Source organism: Melitaea cinxia, chromosome 9, assembly GCF_905220565.1.
Source record: "Melitaea cinxia chromosome 9, ilMelCinx1.1, whole genome shotgun sequence".
Classification (NCBI taxonomy): domain Eukaryota; kingdom Metazoa; phylum Arthropoda; class Insecta; order Lepidoptera; family Nymphalidae; genus Melitaea; species Melitaea cinxia.
The window spans coordinates 5103092-5113910 of NC_059402.1; the positions used below are offsets into that span (position 1 = coordinate 5103092).

At 33.9% G+C, this 10819-nt stretch overlaps 1 protein-coding gene across 1 annotated transcript; it reads right to left on the reverse strand.

Moving 5' to 3' along the window:
- Positions 1–8851: 8851 nt before the first annotated feature.
- On the reverse strand, positions 8852–9217 carry LOC123656570 (protein ZBED8-like). The gene has a single exon (XM_045592241.1). The coding sequence runs from the start codon at positions 9215–9217 to the stop codon at positions 8852–8854; it is 366 nt and encodes a 121-aa protein (XP_045448197.1).
- Between the last annotated feature and the right edge of the window lie 1602 nt (positions 9218–10819).

A 10819-nucleotide genomic window follows, 5' to 3' on the forward strand; every position in this document is an offset into this window, starting at 1 on the left:
TGGTTTTAGCATTTGATTGCTGATAATATCGTATGATTTTGAGTCTTCTACTATCACGTCACACGCACCGCTGACTGGGCAGCTCTTATCTACATTAATTTTAAAATACACATTAATTTCTTTGTACACGTGCGCTTAGTCGTCGTTTTAAATATTTTTTGGAGTATTATGATATAAAAAGGCGAATATCGTGTATTATATTTTACTTTGTATTTTATCGATTAAATTTTTATGGTTGTTTTATTGTACGCAATAAAATTATAAATAAATATAGCTCGTTGTAAGTATGAATATGACTCATGTAATAATCACATATATTTATTATTGTGTTGCAACTATTGTTTGAATTTTATTGCTTATCAAACTTCAATAAGATAAAGCATTTAATGACTTTCAACTTGAAATTATCATGAAAATATAAACCGAAATTAGGAATTCAACTACACTTTTCTGAGTAATAAAGATTCAATAATATTGAAAACATGTAAAAAATACTTCATGCTTTAAAATAATCATATATTATCAATACATGCTAATCAAGCTCCAAATATTTAAAAACAATATCATAAGAATGATTTAAAGTAGCTTTTTTATGTTGTTTATCAAATTTACGAACGACGTGGTCACTCGTGAAAATATAGCAAACTTTTTAATCTCTAATGATTTGTTATGTTAACATAATACGTATACAACAAGGTCACAGTTTACGTAAACCTGTTTACTCATCCTTTTATGTCTTCAATTGCTCATAACACGATCAGACGGCTTGTTTCTAGCTCGTCGCGTCCTCTTTGTTACTAACGAATAACTTTCAAACAGAGGTCATCAGGATCCATGAGACATCGTTAACATTAGGTTTCTTTAGTTTGTAGGATTAAGTTTAAATTATAGTTGTAATAAATCTCTAAAACTATTCTAAGTCCTCCGACGACGACTTCTGTGACGGTAACGGTAATATCATACATTTTCTAAGCACTTACATTTTAGTCAAAGTTGCTTACTTAGCATAGCATGTATTTTGTTTTAGAGAAATCAGCTGTTTATACGTAAAACGTCGAACGTAACTGCTAGAATGACTTCGGAAAATCCATTAATAAACGATATTCTTATTTTTAATTTCATCTTTTGTGCCAAATGACAATTGGTTTCCGGCACAGTGGTAGAGCGCTAAATTTATTGTAACTGGTTGGTCGCTGTTACGTAGACACTCGAGTACTTATTTTACCTTATAGCAACCCTGATGCCAGCCGCGGAAGTTGGAAGGTGACTGTGATAAAATTTGTTACATATTGAACTTATTGACCCGTTGAAGGTTATTTTACGCCCATATGATATGCAAAATTGATAGTTTAGTTCCTGTGTATTTTTATTTTTTGCACACAAATTAATGTCTAGATTACTATCATTCCAAAATGTAAATTTAGTATAATTATATTGAAATTAGAAGTAATGTTAAAGTAACCTGAATGTGAAAGCGTAAGATCCCATTTGTTTTGGACTGCTGTAATATTTTACTCATGTAGTGAAAGTGGCGATGGAAGACTGACCTACGTTATGTGGTCGTGCAAAATATTGCGCTGTGTCGCAAGAGTATGATGGTCCGAGGAGTTCTAGAAAGCTTTGCGGATTATTCCATTGTTAACGGGCTTGTTCCGCCATGTTTCCGTAACCATGGATTACAAGCCTATTTCCTGGTGGTCATATAACTCATTTTATCGTTCTACTCTCACTTTAGAAGCACAATTGTAGTAAATGTACTTAATATTACAAGGTAAAATTGTTCACACGTCGATGAAATATGCTCAACGCAAGGTTTGGTATCAAATTATATGGACTGTCGCCGATAAAATCCGTTCTAATATATTTATTACTATAATTAGGGTTGTGATATATTTGGCAACGTCAAAAACCACGTGTTATATTATATCGCGTGATGTAAAAGTTATGTATTTTGGTTATTTACTGTTTATGTGCATAGGCATTCGAATTAGAAACGAATATAAACTTGCTATCTTTATTAAAAACTTTCTCGTGTGATTTATTGTCAAGGTCAATGTTAAGAGTATTTCAAATATTTTTATTTATGTATGTATGTAAGTGTGTTTGACATATTTTAACCACATATAAATAGTTCTCACATTAGTAGGATTCCTCGCACAAAGTTAATTTGGTTATTTTAAAGAGTCTCCTCCAAGATGTTGCATAATTGACTCTATGTGTACAAATTATTTAAACTAGGCTAGAGCCGGTTTTCGTATCAAGTAGCAGTGGAGCTTACTGAAGGCTGACTTATTCATCAACCTGCCTTGAAACAGACTCTGTTATCTATAGGCTTGTAGTTGCTATGTACTGATTAGAATAAGCTGGTGCTATATGTGTGAATGGTTGGGTAGGTTAGATTATATTAGGTGGCGAATGCTAGCGCGACCCCATCTTGCCCCACCCAGGCGGACGACTGCTCACACGTGGTGGTTTTTTAGTCAGTAGGAGTCTGACATAACCCTCTGGCGCCCCCGCGTTGGAGGGTATCCATGATGGATTTTCCCCACGTAAAAAAAAAAAAAACAATTTGACCGTTTATTATAAAACTACGTATTTGAAATTGTTGTTTAAATTATTAACAACACCCTAACTACCCTAAAATACACTTTAACTGATTTTTGAAATAAAATTCTTATTTTATTATTTGGGTTGGTTATAAGAAAAATAGGGCGAGAGAAACGGCTACTACGAGCTATTGCTACCTGTTAGCAATACCTCGGTAATTTGACAATAAAAAAATTGAGTAAAATACCATTTAAGAAACTTCATGAACTTCATGTTTTTTAAACTATGGGCCACCAAGGTCCCCCTACATTTTTTTTTATACCACAGGTGCTCCAACTTTATCATAAAAAATTCGAATACACTATTTTTCATTTTTTAGTATTTAAAAAAAAAGAAATAGTTGTGGCTAGAAATATTTTGTAATGCGCGTTAGCAAGGCCGATTATCCACGGCTATTTCCAGAGAAAATCAATTCGTTATTATTAAATTTGCAGCTGTAGTGCCCAAAAGTTTAAACAAAGGTATCGAATTTCGTACTTAACTTTTTTTTTTTAAAATAAATCCTAGACCGTTGCAGATAGATTTATTTTTTATTTTTTTCTGGGTTGGCTTGGTGCCCCTCTATAAGCACCTGCGGGGCTATCCATTGATTACCGGACATCCTGTATACATGTTTACGCATTAAAGTCTATAAATATGTACGTAATCAATATAGATTGTAAGTTATTGACTTTTGAATTAATATTTAAAGTAGAATTATTGATATACAAAAGTACAATTCGATAGCATATGCATCTTTATAATTAATAATAATTATGCATTTTTATTTACATACTAGCTGACCCGGCGAACTTCGTATCGCCTAACACAAACTTTATCGTATGGTATTAAAGTTCAAATTGACTTTTAAGTATTATCACAAATCTTTTGTATGGGAGTATAGAAAAGTGTTGTTTTTAGACTTTTTCAGGAAATTTAATTTTTTTTTTTAGAATTTTTCTCTCCGTAAGAACCATCCTCGTACTTCAAGGAATATTTTAAAAAAAGAATTAGCGAAATCGGTCCAACCGTTCTCGAGTTTTGCGCTTAGCAACACATTCAGCGACTCATTTTTATATTATAATATTTATATCGTAAAGAATGAAATGTTTACAGAAGTTCTCTGGATCGGTGTAGGTTTATAATTTATCCCTTGTTTTTAAAATCAGTTCAAAAATACTATTGAATTGATTAAATAGTTAATATGAATGAAAGCGATGACTCAGTACTTGGCATACGTTTTGATCATAGGGTTTCAAAAATATTTTTTCAACATAATCGTAAAATACTAAACACCTCCGCAATTTTGTTTCATTTTCGCTATTGGTTAGATTATTTCAATATTATTACTACTAATTCACCTCTATGAATCTTCATTTTTTACCTATATGAACCTTTCTTCGATAGCCATATTGCACCAAAAATTCTTATTTATATCAGCTTTAGTTATGTAGATTGTAGCTGTTGCCCGCAACTTCATACATACATATAATCACGCCTCTTTTCCGTAGGGGTAAGAAGAGACCACTTCTTTCCACTTGCTACGATCCTTACATACTTCTTTCGCTTTGTCCACTTTCATTATTCCCTTCATACATGCTCTTCGGTTTAGGGTACTCTTGACCTGACCTTTTTTCAAGACGTCCCTTATTTGGTCTCGGAACGTCCGCCTAGGTCTACCCCTTCCAACCCTTCCATTCACACTCGCCTTATACACTTTTTTCGTCAGTCGTTCTTCACTCGTTCTCTCGACACGACCAAACCATCTGAGCATACCTTTCTCAATTTTTGTCACTTCACCTTTCAGACCACAACGTTTCCTTATCTCACTATTTCTTATCCCGTCACTCAGTTTAACTCCTATCATACTTCTTAACGCTCTCATCTCAACTGCATTTATTCTGCTTTCATGTTTCTTCTGCCATACCCAACTTTCACTTCCGTACATGAGTGTCGGAACCAACACCCCCTCATGCACAGACAAACGAGCCTTGTTAGACAACGTCCGACTGCTCATAAAGGAGTGAAAAGCCCCATTCACCCTGTTTCCTGCATTCACTCTTCTTTCAATATCACTCTCACACTTTCCATCTCTTGTAAACTTTGAACCCAGATACACAAACTCATTCACCTGTTCAATTTGTTCATCTCCAATCACGATATTGCAGTCTGTCACTGCCTCATCTCTTTCAATCACCATCACTTTCGTCTTCTTTAACTTCATCTTCATTCCCTTTCTTACAAAAGCTTCACTCATATCAGTTACCATCTCCTGCAACTCCTCGGCCGAAGACGCAAGTAATAACTTGGTCATCAGCATAAAGAAGACATTTGACGAGTAACTCATTCATTCTCAACCCACTTTCATTCTCTTTTAAATCTGTCAAACAATTGTCCATGAACAGATTAAATAGCCACGGTGACGCTACACATCCCTGTCTAACACCTTTATCGATATTAAAACATTCAGTGTTTGCCCCATTTATCCTCACACAGGCACTAGAATCCCTATAAAGAGATTGCAATGCTCGTATGAGGACACTGCTCACACCATTCACGGACAATGCTGACCACAATTCATTCCTCATCACTCTATCATATGCCTTTTCTAAATCCACGAACGCGCAATAGACTTTTTTGTTTTTAGCCAAACACTTCGGCTATGCACCGCAAAGAAAAGACCTGATCCGTACATCCTATTCCCTTTCTAAATCCCGCTTTTGCATCCCGTACTTTTTCGTCTGTTTCATTCACAACCCTCTCAATCAACACTTTTGCATACAGTTCACCGACGACGATGAGGAGGCTTATACCGCGGTAATTTATGCACTCCTGCCGTGACCCTTTTCCCTTGTACAATCGGACGAACACGGCTTTGCACCAGTCTCCCGGTACTTGCCCATTTCTCAGGCACAAATTGAGAAGACGGTACAGCTGGCTAGCCACTATGCCATGTCCAGCTTTCAACATTTCGATGGTAATCCTGTCATACCCAGCAGCCTTACCTAATCTCATACTTTTCAACGCTTTTTATCAACGCTTTTATTTCATCCATGCTTATCTCACTTTCATCACCATTTATACTCTCTTACATGGAAGGTGCCGTATGTTGTAACTGCACTAAATCTCTTTCGAACAAATTTTCAAAATACTTTTTCCATCTCTTTAACACACATTCTTCTCCTTTTATAATGCTCCCATCTTGACTCCTGATTGTACTCAGTTCCGAGGTAGTGGTTTTTCCTCTAGCAGTTTTGATGGATTTTCAGAAAAACTTGATGTTTGACTGGAAATCTTCAGTGAGAGTTCTATCAGAATCATCCTTTCGTTCTTCTTTGTTTCTAGATACAACTTCTTTCGCCGCTAATTTCAATCTTTGAGACTTCGTTCTTGCTTCCTTTATCTCGTCATCCGTTGCCTTTTGAACTTTTTGGTTAGCCTTTGTCGCTAACCAATCCAACCACGCTTTTTTCTTTTCTTGCACAGCCTTTTGTATATCTTTATCCATCCACACATTATAGTTCTTTCTTCCTTTCCTTCTTTTAGCTACCCCGCTTTCCTTAATAGCAACATTCACGTCCCCTTTTTCAAAATGTATCCCACAAATCTTCAATCACACCTATTTCTTCTATGCTTTTAAAACTCGTCTTTCTTTTCCTTTTCTTGTAGCTTTTCCACTTTCACTCTGTCCAAAATACTCGTAGGCTCGGCAACTTCATTCGCTTAGATATTATCAAATCCCTTATGTTATCAGGTCAGTAACCTGATGTTATACTTACTATATAAAGAACATCTATTTTCCTGGTTTTTGTAACGTATTTCATTTATGTTCCGTATTGGTCGTAGCGTGACGCTATGTAGTCTATAGTCTTTCTCGATAAATGGGCTTCCCAACACTAAATGGTTTTTTAATTTGAAGTTGGTTCCTCTGATTAATCAACGTTTAATCAAGCAAACTTCATCTTCATAATATCGATCGATCTTCATAATATCGATCATAGATCTATATAATTGTCTTAAAAGAAAATCAACAGCAATGTGTAATGTAATAATGTAAGTAACTATCTTACTTATAGAAAATTTAGCATTTTTTTCTTTTTTCATTAACGAAATATCTCGATAGCAGAAATCACTTAGTCTCTTGAGTAAACGTTATCAATTTTCAGTCGCGATGGGCTAACATTATTTTTGAAGGCAAGTCGTTATAAAAATATACTATTTATATTAATACATTTATCGGCGCGTAGTTATATGGAGGAAATACATTGCCTACTGCGTATATCGTAGCCATTAACATATCTACAAGAAAAGCTATATAAAGGTGTGACTTACCGCGTTACATTAGTATTCTAGACAAAATTAATCATTGTAAGTTATGTTATTATAATATTCTAGCTAATGCCGGCGACTTCACCTTTTTTTAATTTTATACGTGGTGAACAATACATAAAAACTCCGCTACTAGGTACATGGCGTATTAAGATGAAATTTAAGATCGATTTTAAATTAGACCTCAAAGATTTTGTGTGATGCTCGGATAAACACACAGACGGACAGACAATAATAATTAAATGAAATTGTTTAGCTTGTACTGCTGTCATTAGCACAGTTTTTTTTTTTTATAAACAATTTGATTGTATGTATGTATGTATGTATGTATTTATTTATGTATTATGATATTACTAAAGATGTGGTCTGTAGTCATTTGAATAATACAGTAGTAGTTATATGTTTTTGCTAATTAACTTGTATTTTTATAACTTTATTCAGCTATGGTTTCATGTGTTCACGGGAGTTGTCAGCGCTTTCGACCTAATGACCTAATAATAACCTATTTTCAGGTTTACACAATTCAGTTTTAACATTTAGTTTGCACTTAGTTATTGTTCAGCCCTAATTTAGTAATTTGGGGCTACGGAGTCGTTAACATTTTTGTGAATTAATAGTTAAGTGCTAGAAATATTATACATGTGATATAATTATGCTACTATGTATATTGTTTAGCACTTTAATTCGGATAGTAATGAAAAACTGTAAATTATAAATATGTTTTCTTACACCTCACGCACAGTGTAAAATAGGTCAGGGTATTAAGTTGCGAGCATTACATAAATAGTATTTTTGTGTAACTATAAAATTTGTCTTAAAAATATCAACGTTAAAGCACGCATGTTTTAAAAGCGTTTAGATTAGTCTCAATTTGCGCACAAATCGTAAATCAACTGTTTAGCACACAATATGTCAATGAGATCAACTAACGCCTTTACCTATGTTATTACTCAATACCGATGTCCTTGGTCGCTCAGACTTTAAAGACAGAAAAGTTTACACGGCAAATGTTATATATCTCTTATCTACATAATATTTATTTGCTAAAATTTAATATATGTAGTAACTAAATATTATTAAACATAATTCCAACTGTTTTAAAGTATTACGGTATGTATATTTTATTATTAGGTGATACGAAATACCGTTCTTCATGGAACTTCAACACCTTGGAATGTGCTAATATTCATATTGCGATGATCCAGTTACATTTGATCTGACGCCAAGAAATGGTACCAATTTGAGCAATCATTCGTAAACGCCGCTATGATCAGAATCATTTGAGGATGACAATTTTAATTAAAGTTCCAAGAAAATGACTCAAATGATCTTTGGATAAGATTAAATGATATTTTTAACGCGAAAATATAACACGAAAAATATTTCAAAGAGCATTCGTGCTACGTTGCAAAATAACATGTACATTAAACGATGCAGTGGTCTATATCCTTGCGGTGTATCGTTTATTTAAATCCTTTGTTTCGTTATCTTTGTTTATTTATTGCGCCTCTATCTGTTGCTCAGACGCAAATGCTTTCGATTGGTTAAAGTTATTAACTTATACGTAGTAATTGACATTGTTTTCTAGATGTTTAAAAAATACTCATGTTTTCTTATCACTGAGCAGTAATAAAATTTTATAACTACAACTATACTTTTACATAAAAAACAGTAAAACGTCATGTAAAGATATATCCGTTTGAAGCGACATGAAATTTTGAATTCTTAATAGATCAGGGTTTCCCAACCTTCGTTTTGTTGAGACTCTCCAGACTTAATAATTTTTTCATGCCCTCCCTTAACATTTTCAATAAATAATAAAAAACGCACATTATGTACTTAAAGCCTTTTATTTTAATTCTAGTAAACAATTTTTAAAATTTGATATTAAGATAATAAATGTTTTATCAAAAATAATAATAAAATAAGTAGGTTACTAATGAGACACTTGAGATTGCGTGTTCAGAACCAGTTGGTTAATTCTAGGTTCTGTTTTTGTCATATCTATCGTCAGGTCGCTATCGACATCAAGACGAGTTCGCTGTTTAGTTTTAATTAATACTAGAGCAGAAAAGCTTGTCTCACACAAGTAAGTTGAAGAAAAACGAACTAGTACTCGTAAAGCAAGAGAGGCAAGTTTCGAATTAACAGGCAATCTTTTGATCCAAAATTGCTCCAATGTCAAAAGATGGAAGTCATCTTTCATGGACGAATCAGCCTTCATTTCTAGAAATTTTTCCTGAACTTCTTTTGGTAACTGTAACACATCGACAACAAATGGGTTTCTTGTCATGTGCCACATTGGAATACGAATACATACGAATAAAATGTAAAATTATCATCAAACGCTGTATCATTATGATCATTACTAAAACCTACAATTATCCCCTTCCCGAAATTTTACATTCGTCTCATTATCTATTTTTGAAGGTTTCACTTCTACCACGTGTGGATTGCACATATTATGATGTTTTGTTTTTTCTTGCCTGTTTGCCACCTCAGTGGTATAAAAAAAGAAATTACAAACGCATTCCGCCCCCCTTGACATCTTTCTACGCCTCCCTAGAGACGCGTGCTTCCCTGGTTGGGAACTCCTGTAATAGATGCAGTAGCCATTAATACATGTACATTTGTAGTCACAAGCAACAAATATTCTCCTAAAATAATATTTAAATTGTGTAATTTTTAAATGAGTCCATTCTATAAAAAGTTATTATAATATGTACATACGTAGGTATAAACAGTTTTATTAAATGAAGCTTAATGTATAACGATATACCTATTACTACAATATATAGAAACGTAATGGAAAGCCAGTATTATTAATTTGTCACTTTACCTATTACATATTGTGTGTTACATATTGTTAAGTACAATTTTATTTATTTACTGTAAGAATATGAACGCAATGTCAATAGCAAATAATTCGGATTTGACTTTACATACATTAATAGGAGTAGTGACCGCAGTGCTCACGTTTTCTACTATGCATTATAATAATCTTTTTGAAGAGGTGAATAGAATGTAATTGTTAATCATTTCACATGTGTTTCGATAAAAGCTCGACGAAACTTCATTTGATGGTCTAAATGAAACCGGTTCCTGTCGGTTATGCACATATGCAAACATGACCCATTGCCCGCTTTTGAAGAAAGAACATTGAACATTTGAAAGAATATTTGAACATTTGCGTGTTCTCAGACAACTTGAAACTTTGTATTCATAATGTTAAAAATTGTATAATTTATCATCCGCATAGGTTTTCGTGGTTTACACTTTAGTGGATTATTTATAGACAAGTTACTGAAATAACTTCTGGCAAAAGACTTCTAATATATTAAAAATATATTATAGCGTCGATTTAAGTTTGTACTTTTTTAAGAACAATGTTTTTAGTTGGCAAGTTATGTTATTGGCAGTGCAGTATAAACTTGATGCATCGACTTCGTGGTGGTATTTGGTTTGCTGCGTTGATGGTAAATAATAGTAAAAGGCGGAGCTTCGGATCACGCAAATAAATCTTTGGAGACGAGATCCGTTCGCTGGTTCGCTTCTAATTTGGTGACGCTACGGCCCAGTCTCGCGAGTCGCGACGCTCTCGTGACGTAACATCCGTGCATGTAAACGTCTCCATACGTCACAGGCGTATGTTGATAGATCTGAAACGTCAATCGGCATAAGTGGGTGTTATTGCAATAACCTTATTATTGTATTTCTTGCTTTTTATAGACAGTTTAAAATAGCACCTCAGTTATTTACGTCGCCTGATAGTAAACAATATATAGAGCGTTTGACTCCTAACTACGTTCCTTCAAATGGGGGGGGGGGGGGGGGGGTTGTAGGTGTTATAAATCACGTTCCACGTGAAAAAATATTTCCAGCCCTTAAATTTTACTTTGTCTTA